This window comes from Ochotona princeps, chromosome 16 (assembly GCF_030435755.1).
Source record: "Ochotona princeps isolate mOchPri1 chromosome 16, mOchPri1.hap1, whole genome shotgun sequence".
Classification (NCBI taxonomy): Eukaryota; Metazoa; Chordata; class Mammalia; order Lagomorpha; family Ochotonidae; genus Ochotona; species Ochotona princeps.
The window spans coordinates 52,085,846-52,103,890 of NC_080847.1; the positions used below are offsets into that span (position 1 = coordinate 52,085,846).

Below are 18,045 nucleotides of genomic sequence, written 5' to 3' on the forward strand. Positions count from 1 at the left end.
GGGTGCCACCAGCCAGCCCGCCCCACCCCGCAGAACCCAGCATCACCACTTCCCCCTGGGCCTCCGGCGTCCACATTCCTGTCGCCCAGCAGGGCCAGGTGATGCCCCAATCCGGAAGTCCTACATCGTAGAGATGGGAAGGGAGATGGGGGCCTCTCCCCTCTAATAAGCCCCTTGGAAGGGCTCCGACCGGTTCGGGGAGCTGGCCAAGGGAAGGGGGTGCCCTGAGCTGAGTCAGACACCCGCCCAGAAAGAGACCAAGGTCAACGTGTGCTGGGGTGGAGGGCAGAGGTGTCAGCCAGACCCTTTCCTCTGTGTGCAAAAACAGGAAAATCCCCTGGAGGCAGGCGGAGGGCTCAGCTGAAAGTCACCTCACAGCTGTTGTGGGAGTCAGCCGCCGCCCAGGGGGGAGCGAGACGCCCATGCTGGAAGCCCATGCTGGTACCCATGACATATCTGACAGGGCCCGGAAGTGCCTGAGAGATCACCCCCCCAGGATAGCAGGTGATAACAATGGACGAGGGCGGGGAGCATGTCAGGCCAGCAGAGGCTGTAACTCATCATCTTATCATCACAGCGCCCACCCATCCCACACATGAGAAGACTGAGGCCACGGACGGTGAAGCATCTCACACCAACATTGGAAGATGAGTCCCTGAGCGAAGATTGTGTCAGAGCCCCCTGCCAGGGCCCCAGCATTCACTCCGAGGCTCTCAGGCCACATACCCAGCAGAAGTCAGATACGGCCAAAACCCAAAAGAGGCTTTATTTGAGAAGCCCTAAGGGCTCATGGGAGAGTGAGGAGGGGGAGAAGGGGAGGCTGGGGGGCAGCTCTTCCCCATCACCCTCCCCCCTCTCATCAAGTACATTCATAACGGATACAGGGACCTCACAGCGCATGTTGTCAGGACGGGGGGCTCTGTACCCCACAGCGCATGTTGGCTGGCACGGCAAAGTCTGCAGATGAGAAACCCATAGTCAACCTAGAGCAGCCAGGCAGGCCCCATGTGATGTTGGGGACCCACACAGTCCAAGCCTGCATCCTCAGGGTGCCTGACCTCAGTGACTTCTCCCTCACACCCAGGGCTCCAGCCCAGCCCCTCCTCCCTCACACCCACGGCTCCAGCCCCTCCTCCTTCACACCCAGGGGTCCAGCCCCTCCTCCCTCACACCCAGGGGTCCAGCCCAGCCCCTCCTCCCTCACACCCAGGGGTCCAGCCCAGCCCCTCCTCCCTCACACCCAGGGGTCCAGCCCAGCCCCTCCTCCCTCACACCCAGGAGTCCAGCCCAGCCCCTCCTCCCTCACACCCAGGAGTCCAGCCCCTCTTCCCTCACACCCAGGGGTCCAGCCCAGCCCCTCCTCCTTCACACCCAGGGGTGCAGCCCCTCCTCCTTCACACCCAGGGGTCCAGCCCCTCCTCCCTCACACCCAGGGGTCCAGCCCAGCCCCTCCTCCCTCACACCCAGGGGTCCAGCCCAGCCCCTCCTCCCTCACACCCAGGGGTCCAGCCCAGCCCCTCCTCCCTCACACCCAGGAGTCCAGCCCAGCCCCTCCTCCCTCACACCCAGGAGTCCAGCCCCTCTTCCCTCACACCCAGGGCTCCAGCCCAGCCCCTCCTCCTTCACACCCAGGGGTGCAGCCCCTCCTCCCTCACACCCAGGGGTCCAGCCCCTCCTCCTTCACACCCAGGGGTGCAGCCCCTCCTCCCTCACACCCAGGGTCCAGCCCAGCCCCTCCTCCCTCACACCCAGGGGTCCAGCCCAGACCTACTCCCTCACACCCAGGGGTCCAGCCCAGCCCCTCCTCCCTCACACCCAGGGGTCCAGCCCCTCCTCCTTCACACCCAGGGGTGCAGCCCCTCCTCCCTCACACCCAGGGGTCCAGCCCCTCCTCCCTCACACCCAGGGGTCCAGCCCAGCTCCTCCTCCTTCACACCCAGGGGTGCAGCCCCTCCTCCCTCACACCTAGGGGTCCAGCCCAGCCCCTCCTCCCTCACACCCAGGGGTGCAGCCCCTCCTCCCTCACACCCAGGGCTCCAGCCCCAGCCCCTCCTCCCTCACACCCAGGGGTCCAGCCCAGCCCCTCCTCCCTCACACCCAGGGCTCCAGCCCCAGCCCCTCCTCCCTCACACCCAGGGGTCCAGCCCAGCCCCTCCTCCCTCACACCCAGGGCTCCAGCCCAGCCCCTCCTCCCTCAGACTAGGAGTTCTGTACCCATGTTTTACCTATCTGCTTAGGTTTGGGCAGGTTGAGGTTGTCCATGACCTTCACAAATTCCTCACAGCTGAGGGTGAGTCGTGGGTTCAGAGTGCGCTCCTCCTCCACAGTGGACACCGTGAGCCCTAGTGGACAAGGGAGGGGAGAAAGGAGAGTCAACAGGTCCAGACCCCAGGGAGATGGGTGGGAGGGCTCTCAGAACTACATCTCCCAGGAGGCTCTGAAGCTGGGGACTACAGGCTCCCCTAAGAATGCATCTACCATTGCTTTTCCTCCTCCATCAGCATCCTGGGAAATGTAGTTCCCTAGTTCTGCAGTCTTCGGAAGGATCCCCAGTGTGGAAGCCCAGCACTCTTGCAGCATGGAGGAGCACACAGACTCTGAGCCGCAGGTAGAGGAGTGTCTGGGATCTGCAGCCCCCATGCTTGGGCCTGACAACAGCTTGCAGTCCCCTCTCCAAAGTTCCAGATGCCCCACAGCTTCTCCAGGAAGCCCTCACCATGGTAATCGTGAGCAGGGTAGATCAGACAGTGCCCTGGCAGTGTGAAGATCTTCTCATGGACTGAGTGGTACAAGGTCTTAGCACAGCCTGGGGAGGAAAGGTCAGAGGTCAGTGGGTCAACAGAAGGGGGGGCTGGGTCAACTCAGCTGAGCCAAACCCTCTCCCTCAGCTCCTGCTGACACCCCTTTGTCTATGTCCAGCTGGGGAGGGAACAGCGTGCTGAGGAGGTGGAACAGCTAGGAGGAACAGTGTGAAATCCAGCCAACCCCCAGGAGCCGTGTCTCCCCCAGAAAAGGGTCTAGACCAGGAGACTGTGAGGGCGGGAACCCCGGTGCCAGCAGCAGGTGAGCCCTGAGTCACAGGCTGGGGCAGGGCAGACATGTCACAAGTGTCACTCGGAATCCTTCCCTCCCTGGCTGTGCTGGGAATGCACAAATGGGAGGCCGGGAATCCGAGTCCAAGAGTGAGGGGTGAGTGGTAGCAAGGGGCCTGGGTTCCCAGTGTGCCTGTCTGCGCTCTCTCCCACTGCTGAACCTCCTAACTGGGCATCAGGGCAGCCAGACACTGAGATGCAGAACCCACCTGGAACCCCCGGATCCAATGCGCCCCCCTGCCCAGCCGCCAAGCCCCAAATGTAACCACTGTCTCAGATCACCTCCAGCAGCCCACAGCACCCACCCTGGGCTGTGCAAGCCTAGGGACCCTGACCCGGGGCCTCTCTGACACAGGTCACTTGCTTCCTGACTCCCCGGACGAGGTGATGTGTGTGCGACAAGCAGGATGCTGCTGCAAAAGGGACATACGGTGGCTTCGAAGGCCTTTCTCCTTCCCTCTCTCTCCTCCGCATCTCTCCCCTCTCTCTCTCTCCCCCTCTCTCCCTCTCTCTCTGTCTCGCTGTCCCTTTCTGTCTGACCACTCCTGAGGAAGCTCACCCGTCAGGCACTCAGGCGATCCGTCTAAGAGGACGACACAGCCCCGAGCGGCAGGAGCAGTCACCACCAGCCCTGTGGGCGAGCCATGTGGCCAGGGCACCCTCTGCACGCTGGCCGTTCTCACCGTAGTTCTGACAGCTGCTTGGCCCTGCATCTAACTCTCCCCACGTGCAGCAGTGAAACACCTTAAAGACCCAACCCTCATTTGTAACAGAGACTTAGCACCATGTGTGCACAAAACGAGGCTAAGATCTCAGGGAACAAGAGGCAGGGGGGCGCTCACCTTGCTGGAAGTCCGTCCGTCCACAGCCGCGAATCAACAGGGCGTCTCCTGTGAAGGCCATGCTGTGGTCATCCAGGACGAAGGTGACACAGCCTGGGGTGTGGCCGGGGCTGGCCCGAGTCTCCAACGCCTGGTGGGGGAGGAAGGAGCACAAAGATAGGTAGGCGACTGCCCACGGGAGCCCCACCCCATCGCAGGGTCACACATGGACCAACTCAAACCTCAACAGGGTAAGTTCCAACTGGATTAAAGACTTATTTTTAAGATTTATTTATTTTTATTGGAGAAGCATATCAGAGAGGAGAAACAAGAAAGCGAAAGATTTTTCTCTGGCTGGTTTCACTCCTCAAATGGCTACAATGGCTGGAGTTGAGCCAGCCTGAAACCAGGATCCAGGAGCTTCCTCTGGGTCTCCCATACAAGTGCAGGGTCCCAAGGCTTTGGGCCATCCTAGACTGCTTTCCCAGGCCACAAGCATGGAGCTGGATGGGAAGTGGAGCAGCCGGGACATGAACCAGCATCCGTATGAGATTCCAGCTCTGCAGGCGAGGATTAGAGTGCTAATGGCACTGCACCAGCCCCTCACTTTACAATATTTTTAAAAATAATAGTCAAGAAACAAAAACCTCAGAGACAATATGAGCAAGATGCATAACCAAGCAACGAAACACGTAAATGGCCTTAAAATATAAACAGCTCCTACCATCAGAACTCCCCAAAGAACAGGCAGCTCAGGGAAGCGGGAGGAAACACAGCAGGCTCCTCCTTATCCACAAGGGATATGTCCCACCCTCTGGGCCTGGAAATTTCCAGGGAACATCTTTGGACTATAGTTGACTGTAGGTAACTGAAACTGCAGGGAGTCAAATCTCAGGCAAGGGGGAACTATTTTTTTTTAAAAGATTTTTTATTATTATTGGAAAGCCGGATATACAGAGAGGAAGATTTTCCATCCGATGTTTCACTCCCCAAGTGAGCCGCAACGGGCCGGTGCTGCACCGATCCGATGCCAGGAACCAGGAACCTCTTCTGGGTCTCCCACGCGGGTGCAGGGTCCCAAAGCTTTGGGCCGTCCTCCACTGCTTTCCCAGGCCACAAGCAGGGAGCTGGATGGGAAGTGGAGCTGCCGGGATTAGAACCGGCGTCCATATGGGATCCTGGCGCGTTCAAGGCGAAGACTTTAGCCGCTAGGCCATGCCGCCGGGCCCGAGGGGGGAACTATTACAGGGAAAAAGCCACAGACAGGGCTTACGGCACTGGCCTTTCCGGCAGCCCATGTCCAGTTCAGGTCCTGACGGCTCTGCCTCCAATCCAGCTCCCTGCTAACGCATCTGGGAGGACAGGGGAGGATGGCCCACGTGCCTAGGCCCCTGCACCTGCACAGGGAGACCGCCATGGAGCTCCAGGCTCCTGGCTTCGGCCTGCCCCAGCCCTGGCTGTTGGCCATCTGGGGAGTGAATTGGTAGATGAAATCTCTCTCTCTCCCTATCACTCTGCCTTTCCAATAAGTAAAATCTGTCTCTAACAACAACAAAAAGCCAGCTGACAGGAGCCAGTCCTGTGGCAGAGCCTGTTAAGCTGTCTCCTGCAACACTGGCGTCCCATATGGGCGCCAGTTCATGTCCCAGCTGCTCCACTTCCCATCCAGTCACTTTCTAGAAAGCGAGTGACAGAAATGACGCCAGGAAGACATTAGTAGGGCTCAGACAACGGGGAGAATGAAGCCACAGGAGGGCTGAGCAAAGCACCCTGACCCATCCCCTGTGTGATCATCCTTTTTAATCAAGCACTGTTTCATCCAAGCAGACGGAAATGATGGGGCCAGCGCCATGGCACTGTAGGTTAAACTTCAGCCTACACTGTCATCATCCCATTTGGGAACCGGTTCAAGTCCCAGTCACTCCACTTCCCATCCAGCTCCCTGCTTGTGGCCTGGGAAAGCAGCTGAGGACGGCCCAAAGCCTTGGGACTCTGCAAACACGTGTTTGGAAGAAGTTCCTGGCGTCTGATCGGCTCAGCTCTGTGAACACTTTGAGAGTGTACCAGCACAGGGAAGATCTCTCTTTCTGTGTTTCTCATTTTCTCTATAAATGCCTTTCAAAAAAAAAAAGTGAATAAATCTGTAAAGAAAGAAAGAAAGAAAAGAAAAAGAAAATGACATTGCAATGGGGAGGGGAGGGAGATGACAATCTTCTTATATCTCCAGGATAATTAAGTCTTTTTGAGGAAAAAAAATTATCCTGATCTTTACCTTACATTATACACAATAATAAAATTCTGAACAGACCACAGACCTAGACATGAAAAATCAGATGTAAAGCTTTTCTAGAGGAAAACCTAAAATGGCTTTGTGATCTGCAGTAGGTCACATAGTATACATGAGAATTTCAAAAAGCTTACAAAAACGGGAAACAAAATATGCTTACTTCGGTGCAAAAATTTCTGAGAGTGTTTGGTGTGGCTTGGAATGCCCCCACCCCACACAGGAGTACCTGCATCCTGGCCCACCCTGCATTCCGGCTCCCGGCCCACAACGCACATCCCGGGGGCAGCAGCTGACGGCTCAGGTGTCCAGGCCACTGCCACCCACATGGGAGGCCCAGACGGAGCTCCCTGCCCCTGGCCTTGGCCTGGCCCAGCCCTGGCCGTGGAGGGCATTTGGAGAGTGAACCAGCAGATAGGAGATCTCTTACTATCTGTGTCTGCCTGCCTGTCTATCTCTCTGCTTTCTTTTTGTTAAGATTTATTATTTTTTTAATTGGACAACCAGATATACAAACAGAGAGACAGGGAGGAAGATCTTCTGTCCGCTGATTCACTTCCCCAGTGGTAATAACAGCTGGAGCTGAGCTGATCCGAAGCCAGGAGCCAGGAGTTTCTTCTGGTTCTCCCATGCAGGTGCAGGGTCCCAAGGCTTTGGGCCGTCCTCGACTGCTTCCCCAGGCCCCAAGCAGAGAGCTGGATGGGAAGCAGGGCCGCCAGGATTAGAACCGATGCCCATATGGGATCCTGACATGTGCAAGACGAGGACTTAACCAAGCTCCCTGTGGTTTAGTGTGGCTCAGCCCTAGCTGTTGTGGTCATTTAGAGAGTAAACCAGTGGAGGGAGGATCTCTGTCCCTCTCTTCTCTCTGTAATTCTTTCAAACAAATAAATAGGTCTTTTAAAAAGAACAGCAACTGGGACCCGAACCAGCGCCCATATGGGATGCCAAGGTCCTAATAAGCTGTTTAACCAAGGCTTTTTAAGTACCAGTCCCTTGCAGCTACATTAATTCCCTTCAGGGCAATGACCCCAGTGACTGCCCAGCAGGTCTCACTCATTAAAGGTCCTCCCGGGCCTGGCACAGTAGCCTAGTCTGAAGCCATGGCTGGAGGAAGCAGGGACCACGAGGAGGATGGTGATGGGAGTAGGGGCGTGTCTGGTGGCAGTGCCTGAATACAGGTGCAGAGGAAGAGAGGTGGGGGAGCTCACCAGGCCCGCGTGTGGCCCCGCCTTGCACATGCCAGGATCCCATATGGGTGCCTGTTCTAATTCCAGAGACCCCGCTTCCCATCCAGCTCCTGCTTGTGACCTGGGAAAGCAGTCGAGGATGGCCCAAAGCCCTGGGACCCTGCACCTGCGTGGGAGACCCGGAAGAAGCTCCTGGTTCCAGATTGGTTCAGCTCCAGCTATTGTGGCCACTTGGGGAGTGAATCAGAGAACAGAAGATCTTCCTCTCTTTCTCTCCTCTCTATAAATCTGCCTTTCCAACAGAAATAAACAAACCTTTTTAAAAAAATGTCCCGCTGCCTCTTAATGTCACCACCTGAAGAGCCTTGGGGCACAAGCACCTACAGATGACAACAGTGTGCAACCCAGCCGCCCAGTGCGATGCAGAATGGGCACGACACCACAGAGGCAGCTCACAGACAGAAGGACAAGGGGATGACGTGGGCTTCACACGGCCTAGGATGGGAGGGAAGGAGGGAGCGGAGAAGTCCAGGCCGACTCAGTGTGGTTGGAAAGCTGAGGATTCCGTCTGGAATCCAGATATGAGACCATCTGAAGGCACATGGTGACCAACGTCAGAAGACCAAAGCCAAAGAACAAACCTGACACTAAGTCAGCTGCAGGGTGGTGACCGTGACCGACAGCTAAAAGCCCCGTCACCATCAGAGTGACCCTGGTTTCCCTCAGTGCACCCAAAGGTTTCAATAGCCTGGAGCCCTTTTTCCTTAGATTGGGGCGGGGCCACACCTGGGCTGTGGTCCCTGCTTCCTCTAGCCATGGCTCAGACAGCCCCTGACCTGCTTTCTGCTGATACAATTCGCATGTTCCAGACTTTCTGTAAACAGAATCAGTGAGATGACAAAACCAACAGCAGGCGCTCTGGGGCTGGATGGCGGGGATTCCTACCCTGGGCTCTGCTGAGAGGCAGCTGTGTGGACATGCCGTCTCCCCTCTCTGGACCTGTGTCCATTCGTAAAGTGGACTCACAGCTGTGCCCAGCTCAGAGATCTGCCATAAGAATCAGTACAGGGCCCAGCAAGATAGCGTAGCGGCTAAAGTCCTTGCCTTGAACGTGCCAGGATCCCATACGGTGCCAGTTCTAATCCTGGCAGCCCCGCTTCCCATCCAGCTCCCTGCCTGTGGCCTGGGAAAGCAGTCGAAGACAGGCCAAAGACTTGGGACCCTGCACCCACCTAGGAGGCCCGGAAGAAGCTCCTGGCTCCTGGCTTTGGATCGGCACAGCTCCAGACATTGCAGCCGCTTGGGGAGTGTACCAGTGGACGGAAGGTCTTTCTCTCTGTGTCTCCCCTTCTCTGTATATCTGCCTTTCCAATAAAAATAAACAAATCTTATTTTAAAAAAAGAATCAGTACAAAAAGGAAACACTTGGGAATATACACAGCCCAAGTGGTAAGTGTGTGTGATAAAAAGAATATTTTGAGGGGCCAGCAAAGTAGATAAAGACACCACTTGCTGTGCCAGCATCCCACATGAGTGCTGGTTCCAGTCCTGGCTGCTCTGCTTCCTATCCAGCTCCCTGCTAATGTGCCTGGGAAAGCAAGACAAGACGGCTCAAATGCCTGTATCCCTGTCATCCATGTGGGAGACCCAGATGGAGTTCCAGGCTCCTGGTTTCAGCCTGGGCCAACCCTGGGTGCTCCAAGGGGGGAAAAAAAGCTAGGAAAATTCACTTAGAATAGTTTCAGGCAAAAAGCACACACACCTGTTATCCAATTACTATTCTCAACAGACACATAAGTATCCACAGTCCACTTCAATCTGTAGCAAAGAGAAATTCCAGGTTCACTGGCAGCAGGTGGAAGGCACCACGTGGTACACAGCACACCGGGGATTCTCCCAGGCAGGGCTGGCAACCTCCAGCGTCAGCACAAATATCAGCGCCAGCACAAATATCAGCGCAAGCTGAACTGGCGCTCAGCACGACCCGAGAACCTCATGGGGGCGGGTGGGAGGGGTGGGGGCATTGAACCTGGGCTCCCTATTTACAGAAGAAACAAAGGTATCACCTGTTCCCTGGCTGGGGACAAGGGTTTTATAAGAGAAGAGTTCTTCTGACTGAGCTGAGGGCACCCTGAGGAACTGCTGAAGAAACACAATGTTCTCAACAGATTCCAAAAGCCCTCTGGCCTCTCCCAAGAGCGCGGTGGCTGGACAGGAATGCTGGGGGCCGGGACTGTGTCCAGGAGGCTCAGCCAGCAGCCGAGGGACGGTGTGTGCTGCTGCGGCAGCCCCAGGCCTTACCCCTGCGGGTTAGGAGACTCTGAGTCACACGTCCTCCTGACGGCAGCACGCAGGGTCCTGGCAGTGATGGGGTTGCCTTCCAAGGGCTCCCTCGCCCCAGGTGGTCACCCATTCTGCAGTGCTGCGAGGCCAGCTCTATTCCAATTCACTATAAAGCCAGCACAACACAAAAACTAAAAATTTGCAGAGGGGCCTGGAGCAGTAGCCAAGCGGCTAAAGTCTTCACCTTGCACATGCCAAGGTCCCATATGGGCACTGGTTTTAATCTTGGAAGCCCCGCTTCCCATCCAGCTCCCTGCTTATGGCCTGGGAAAGCAGCGAAGGATGGTCCAAAGCCTTGAAACCCTGCACCCGCCTGGGAGATGCGAAGAAGCTCCTGGCTTCAGATTAGCTCAGTTCTGGTCATTGAGGCCACTTGGGGAATGAGCCAGTGGATGGAAGATCTTCCTCTCTGTCTCTCCTCCTCTGTATACCTGACTTTCCAGTAAAAACAAAACAACAAAAAACTTGCAAGGGGCAGCATGTAACACAATTGCAGCTGCTTCTGGCACCGCTACAGAGAGGTGGGAAGTGGTGGTACCCACCCCGCCCCGGGACCCCTCGTCCTCCTCACCCAGTCACCCTCATCCTATGTCAGTCACACAATGCTCCTGTGTGCCTATTCTCCCTTCGTTATTTTACTTCTTTAGAATTTTGAGAGAGACAGCTCTCCTACCTGCTGATTCATGCCCCCAAATGTCTGCAGCAAGCCAGGGCTGGGCCATCGCCAGGAGCCTGGAGCTCCAGCCAGGTTGGCAGGGCTCTGCCTCCCAGGGTGCCCATTGGCTGGGAGCTGGAATCAGAAGTGGGGCCAGGATTCAAACCCAGGCATTCTAATACAAAACATCTCAAGTGGTGCATTACCCATCAGGCCAATCGGCGGCTCTGCACTACTGTTCTCCCACCTGTTTGTTGCCTGCCCCAACTACCTCGACTGATAAGGGAAGCAGAGAGCCAGCTCGCCAATGAGGAGCCTGCGGCTCCCAGTCTACACTGCCCCCTGGTGGCCAACAGGCCTGCAGCACCTTGCATTTCATTCCCCTGAAGTACTTAATCAAGATGGAAATGTGCCCCGTGCCTAAGTCCTCTGAACTTCAAAATCCAAAACTCCACTTTCCCTTGTGGCTAAATATCCTGACCTTTCATCAGCTAAATTATCTTCCTTTGCTTTGTAGAGAAAAGAAAAGCAAAATTGTGCGTAAGGGATAGGTGTGAGCGACAGGTGTACCAAAAAGAGGATGTGAGGCCGGCCTTGTGGCTCGGTGAGTGCCGGTTCAAGTCCCAGCTGCCCCATGTCTGCTCCAGCTCCCTGCTTGGGAAGCAGTAGAAGACAGCCCAAGTGCTTGGGCCTGTGCCACCCGTGTGGGAGACCCGGATGGGAGATGTGGTCTTCTGGCCTCCGCTTGGCTCAGCCCCAGCCATTGTGTTCATCTGCAGAGTGCATCAGCCGATCTCTGCAACTGCCCTTCATGTAACTAACTAAACCCTCACAGAAAAAAAAGAAGTGGTGAGTGACAGAGCTGTACACTGTAACAGTCTCCAACTGTTCTACGTACTCATAACTTTTCATAGCAAAATGCTGGGGGGGGGGCAGACTGAGACAGGCTCCATAATTCAGATATCTCATGTCAGACAGGAGGAAACAGGCTCCGGGTGGGTCACCCAAGGGATACCAGGGAGCTGCTGAAACATACCGGCCACTGTGTGCAGCCGTGGACTCTGGGGGTCTCCAGAGGGGAAGGCCAGGGAATCCGCCCCACCCTGGGGAAAAGGGGGACCCCTCTGCATCAGCAGAACCAACAGGAGGCTACACTTTCTCCGCGGTGTCCCCGACAAGGACCCCACATCCAGTTCTCACTCATTGCTTCCATCTGTTCACAAGAAATCCATCTTGGGCCCGGCGGCGTGGCCTAGCGGCTAAAGTCCTCACCTTGAACGCCCCGGGATCCCATACAGGCGCCGGTTCTAATCCCAGGAGCTCCACTTCCCATCCAGCTCCCTGCCTGTGGCCTGGGAAAGCAGCAGGAGATGACCCAAAGCCTTGGAAGCCTTCACTCACGTGGGAGACCTGAAAGGAGCTCTTGGGTCCTAGCTTTGGACCAGCTCAACTCCAGCTACTGCAGCCATTTGGGGAGTGAACCAGCGGAGGGGGGATCTTTCCCTCACTGTCTCTCTCTAAATCTGCCTTTCCATTAAAAATAAATAAATCTTTTTTTTTTTTTTACAGATTTTTTAGGACTTTAGCAACTAGGCTAAAATGCCAGCCCCTAAATAAATCTTTTAACATAAATAAATAGCTGTAGTGGTAGCACCACTCGGAATATACTAAAAGTCCTTGGACTGTGTATTTTAAAGAGGCAAACATCACGGTGCATAGCTACCAACAAAGCTATTAAAATAAACGCGCTGGAGGCAAATACACCACAGCTCAGCCCTCCCACGTTTACGCATCAAAAACCCTTCAGTGAAACAAAGAGTTCATCTTGACATGAACTCCTTCACCATCTTAATCCCGCTAAAGCTCCTCTCAAACCCGCGACGTGCCTGCTCACACCTGACAATCATGCCCAACACGTGAGCATGCCTTCTGTCACAGCGCCCGGGACCACTGGAGAAAACGCAGCCAAATGCCCTCCCAACCCCACTCCTCACCCCCTGGCCTCACACACAGCCCTCAGGCCTGCTAAACAGCCTGACCCAAACAGAATGTCTCCACCAGGCTAACCTACGGGCCGAGACCTCACGGGGTCACCTGACACTTCCTGTGCCCAGAGTTAGCCAAACTTCCCTGCTTAGCAGCTCTGAGCTGGAAAGGCAGCCCTGCCAGGTGTAGCCCTGGCAACTCCAACTCCCACAAAATGCTCGGTGTCCCCCGCTGTACTCCCAGCAACTCCTACAAGATACCCAGTGCCCTGGGTGGCAATCCTGGCCTGAAACTTGTTGTAAGCCCTGTGGTCAGGAACCCTCAGAGCCGGGCAGGGTGAGGCAAGTGCAGGGTTAGGGCTGGGAAGAGGCTCTGGGTGCAACTTTTAAGGAAGTGGCCCCTTGAGGCGCCACCCCTCCAAGCACTGGCCCCTGGAAGCCAGCGCCTCCTTAAGTGCCTGTCCGGCTCCTGGACACAGGATGCACTTCCTCAGTGTGTGGCTCTCAGAAGACAGGGCCCAGGTGCCCCAGGAAACTCACAGAGATGCCAGGCCCAAGGAGCTGCCCCAAAGCCTTGGTCAACCCTGTTGACTTAAGGGGCCTGGCCAGACATGACGCCTGCCCCTGGGCCTACCTCCCAGAGACGCCCAAGCTCAAGGGTCAGGAGCCCAGGGCCTCCTCCCTTAAGGAGTCCAGGTCACCACCCTCTGGGGAATTTGTCATTCACTCACGAAGCGTCCAAAGCGGATGGAGTCCCCGTCCTCAATGTGCAGGTCGGCCTGGGCCCCACTGAGGCGGGAGATGACGGACTGGCAGCCAGGAAGCAGGGTCCGCAGCAGCCCTGAGCCGGTGATGTGGTCAGCATGGCAGTGCGTATTCACTGTGAGAGAGGGGTGTAGGTCCAGGAGGGCACACACGCACCCAGGGCTCCAGCCCAGCTCCTCCTCCCTCACACCCAGGGGTCCAGCCCCAGCCCCTCCTCCCTCACACCCAGGGCTCCAGCCCCTCCTCCCTCACACCCAGGGCTCCAGCCCCTCCTCCCTCACACCCAGGGGTCCAGCCCCTCCTCCCTCACACCCAGGGGTCCAGCCCCAGCCCCTCCTCCCTCACACACAGGGGTCCAGCCCCAGCCACTCCTCCCTCACACCCAGGGGTCCAGCCCAGACCCTCCTCCCTCACACCCAGGGTCCAGCCCCTCCTCCCTCACACCCAGGGGTCCAGCCCAGCCCCTCCTCCCTCACACCCAGGGGTCCAGCCCCAGCCCCTCCTCCCTCATACCCAGGGGTCCAGCCCCAGCCACTCCTCCCTCACACCCAGGGGTCCAGCCCAGCCCCTCCTCCCTCACACCCAGGGCTCCAGCCCCAGCCCCTCCTCCCTCACACCCAGGGGCCCAGCCCCAGCCCCTCCTCCCTCACACCCAGGGCTCCAGCCCCTCCTCCCTCACACCCAGGGGTCCAGCCCCAGCCCCTCCTCCCTCACACCCAGGGGTCCAGCCCCTCCTCCCTCACACCCAGGGGTCCAGCCCCAGCCCCTCCTCCCTCACACACAGGGGTCCAGCCCCAGCCCCTCCTCCCCCAGACCTTGGGGTCTTAGGCACCAGCTTCCGGTGCACCCTCTCTGCACCCTGTGTGTGGACTGACCTGCATACAGCAGCCGCAGCCCCAGCTCCTTGACCAACTGGGCATCCCGAGAAGCCGTTTCCAGAACCGGGTCGATCAGGACTGCCTCTCGAGACTCTCTGTCCCCCAGCAGGTACGTGTAGGTGCAACTGTTGGGCTCAAACAGCTGGGATGGGCGGCGTGGGGGGCGCGGGACACAAGTGAGGGCGTGGAGCCCGGCGCCCACACGCCCGGCGGCCAGGAGCGCTCCTCCCTCCCAGCGGCCAAAGCGCAGCCACCATCTACCACCTCCAGAACCGGGAGGTGCCAACTTCCTCACACCCCAGACAGAGACCCTCAGCACCCGCGCTCGTTGGGCCCCCAGACCCTCGACCCCGGCCCGGGAGCCCCTCTCCCGCAGCCTGGAGCCCAGGAAGCCTGCTCTCTCCCCCCGTCTGGTCACCCCTCACCTGCCGCAGGAGCACGGGGGCTCCAGCCCCGCTGCGCTGGCTCAGCTGCCGCCTGGCGACCCTCAGCACGGCGCCAGCCATCGTGTCCACCGCTGGGTCCGGACCGGGAGGAAGCTCCGCGCGCCACTCGGGGCACAGCGCACCAACCCCAGGGCGGACCAGGGGCGGGCCGAGGGCGGGGCCGGGCTTAAAGGGCCTCGGGCGCCTCGGGCGGAGCCCAGCGACAAGGACAGCCTGCCCGCTGGGGACACTCTGGAGACCCAGAGAAGCAGAGACAAGAGCAACGCCTAGAGAGCGAGGGAGGGGTGGTAGGAAGAGACTGGAAGAGTAACAGAAATCTGAGGTTCCCAGACGCACAGGCCTCCTGGGAAAAGCAGGCGGTAAGGGTGAGAAAAAATGCTAGGCAGGTGTTTGGCTGGAGGTTAAGACCCCTGCAGCTTGGCGTGCACGAAGCCCCTGTGTTCAGTCCCTGGCTCTGGCGCGGCATTCCAACCTCCTGCCAGTGCAGACCCTGGGACGCAGCTGATGATGGCTCAAACCCTCGGGTCTCAGTCACCCCCATGGGAGACCTGCCCTGAATTCTCCCAGTGCCCCCAGGGGGAAGGGTTGTTGTAACTCATTTTAAGGAGTGAAGCAGAGAACTGTGTGAAACAAAATTTACAAGAAATAAAAAGATGTTTGGGGCCAGTGTCTCGGGTAGACTAAGCCTCTGCCTACAGTGCTGGTACCCTCATAAAGGCACAGGTTTGAGTTCCAGCGGCTTCAGTTCCGATCCGGTTTCCTCTGTAACTGCATTTAAAATAAAAATAAACAAATGTCCAAGAAAAAAAAAATGTTTAGCTGAAGCTCACTGCTGTGCCCCAGGACTGTGTACCTACTTACGAGAACACCACTTGGTCTCCTTAGATTGGATCCAGGGGTGGCCGTTGTGGCTCTGCAGGTTAAACCACTGCCTGGGACACCTGCCAGATCCCTAATCTCCATCCCACATGCAGAGGGTCTGGTTCAAGCCCCAGCTTCTCCAGGCTTCTGATCCAGCTCCCCGCACATGCGCCTGGCTGGCAGCACATGATGATGGCCCAAGGGTTTGGGCTCCTGCCACATGCATAGAGGACCCAAGTGGAGTTCTGGTGTCCTGACTTTTAGCTCTCAGGCTGCTGTGGTTATTTGGCGGGGGTAGGTCTGTCTGTGTGTGTCCGTCTGCCACTCTGCCTTTCCAGGTGTCTCTGGAGTGTCCATAGCATGGGGCCTGTGAGGGAGCTTCATCTCAGATGCTGCCCAGGCCCTGGTGGCAAGGCCTGCCCACCCTGGAGCCTGCAATCTGCCTTCCTGAGCTATTCCTGTCAGGGCCACCTGTCCCGGAATCCTTGCTTTCCCTCCCAAGGTCTGAGCAGACAATGGTGCCTGCCTACTCCATGGGGGATCAGGGTTGCAATGGAAGGTTCTGTGTTGATCCACGTTGTAAGAAGATTGTGTGAGACCCTGGTGGAGAGTTGACAGACAAAGAGCAGGTCCACTTTTGAGCCTGAGGGACTTGGATGAAGTTCACACAGACAGAAGTTCAAACAACAATAGTTTATTATACAGAAAGTCCACTTAAGAGCGGGGAGGTGGACCAGTGCTGTGGTAAGCCGGGTCAAGCCACCACCTGTGGTTCCAGCATCCCTTACGGCTCCAGTTCATGTCCCAACTGCTCTGCTTGTGCTCCAGCTTCCTGCTTATCGCCAGGGGAAGCAACAGAGGACGGCCCAAGTGCTGAGGTCCCTGAACCCATGTGGGAGACCTGACTGGAGTCCTGGCTCCTGGCCTCATCCTGGCACAGCCCCAGCTACTAGGGGTCATTTGGGAAATGCACCAGCAGATGGAAGACCAGTTAGCACCTCTCTCTTTCCCTCTCTCTGTAATTCTGCCTTTCAAGTAAATAAATCCTTACAGGAAGAGAGAGAGAAAGCAGAAGTGGGCCAGGAAGTAAAGCTGGGATGGAGGCTGGGATTCCAGGCCCAACAGGGCTATGATTTTGTATGAGTTGGTGTTGGACGCAGGGGCTGGTGGGGGCCTTAGCGTAGTTCTCCACCTGTCCCAGAGGCCACCTGGCTCATATCCTCTGTAAACAGCTTCTAAGTGAATGTTTCCAACTTGCAGTTGGAGGGGGGGAGTGGGAAAGGGAGAGTGCAATTTTTTTCTTTTTTAACTTGCCACGTTTTCTCAACTTCAAGGAGTCCTTCTCTGGCTCTGGCCTCAAGGGCGAGGGAGCCAGAGTTGGAGAAGGAGAACTCTGCCTTTCTCAGCTTCCCCAGTTAATCCCTAACTGCCTCCGGCCCCCCGGAGAGAGGGGGCTGGGCAATTAAAGGAGGGAGTGATCTGGAGAGAGAGGGGGATGGTCAGGGTGGCGGACACAGGCCAAGAAGAGATCATTGATGGCAGACAAGGGGGGACCCTACATGCTGGGCCCCAATCTAGTCAAAGCTGGGGACCCCAGTCTGGTTGGTAGGGAGAGCCAAGGGGAAGGAAGGATTGGGACAAGTGAGGTGCAGGGACTGGAGGGGCTAGGGAGACACTGACCCTGGAGCACCTTTTCCTGGGAGTGCCACCTGAGTCATCCTCATCCTGGGGCCATCTTATTGCTTCCTTGCCATTTTCAGAGCTTTCACCTGTGCCCTGAAGGCACACCCTGCCCTGAGCCTTTCTGCCAATCACATACCTCTCAGCCCTGTGACCCCAGTTAAAAATTCTGTTGGGCTTTAATTTCCTAGTGGTGTGGGAAGACTTCCTCTTGAAAGGTCTGAACAAGGCCCACTGAGCAGGCCGGCTTCTCCACATGAGTGGGGTGGAGGCTGGGGGGGAGTGTTGGTGACCCTGTCACACCATCCTGGGCCCTTCCTCCCATGACCACTCCCACCCAAGTCAGTCATTCCAAGTCTGCTCTCTTAACCTCTGCAAACCAGCACCTGTCTGCTGTCTTGCCCTCTGCCCCAGTCAAGAAGGCAGGGACTGCTTCCTGGCTGGGATGGCACTTTTTAGGGCCAGGATTCCATCCTGCCCTAGCTACTTCCTGGCTGGGACCCTGCTGTGGGCCGTCCTCCACTGCCTTTGCAGGTTACAAGCAGGGAGCTGGGTGGGAAGAGCGGCCGCCGGGATTAAAACTGGTGCCCATATGGGATCCCAGCGTGTGCAAGGCGAGGCCCAAAGCCTTGGGACCCTGCACCTGTGTGGAAGACCTGGAAGAGGCTGCAGGCTCCTGGCTTTGGATCAGCACAGCACCGGCCATTGCGGCTATTTGGGGAGCGAACCAGTGAATGGAAGATCTTCCTCTCTGTCTCTTTCTCTATGTAAATCTGACTTTCCAATAAAATGGCCTTAGGACCCTGCACTCATGTGGGAGACCCTGCAGAGGTTTCTTGCTCCTGGCTTAAGATTGGTTCAGCTCCAGCCATTGCAGCCACTTGGGCGGGGGGTGGTGAGCCAGCAAATGGAGTATCTTTCTCTGTATCTACTTCTCTCTATAAAGTAGCCTTCCCAATAAAAATAATCTTTCAAAAAATGTCACTGCAAAGAGACTAAAGATCACAGTGAACAAAAACAAGGAGTTGGGCTTGTTGAGATTGTG

General features: G+C 57.0%; 1 protein-coding gene across 1 annotated transcript; it reads right to left on the minus strand.

Annotated features, from left to right (window-relative positions):
- Positions 1–747: 747 nt before the first annotated feature.
- ETHE1 (ETHE1 persulfide dioxygenase) lies at positions 748–14,597 on the minus strand. The gene is made up of 7 exons (XM_058675144.1): positions 14,439–14,597; positions 14,011–14,155; positions 13,102–13,250; positions 3,935–4,064; positions 2,717–2,806; positions 2,226–2,342; positions 748–957 (listed from the first exon to the last, which is right to left on the minus strand). Exons 1-7 carry the CDS (start codon positions 14,517–14,519, stop codon positions 905–907), a joined length of 765 nt encoding a protein of 254 aa, XP_058531127.1. The 5' UTR covers positions 14,520–14,597; the 3' UTR covers positions 748–904.
- Positions 14,598–18,045: the final 3,448 nt, after the last annotated feature.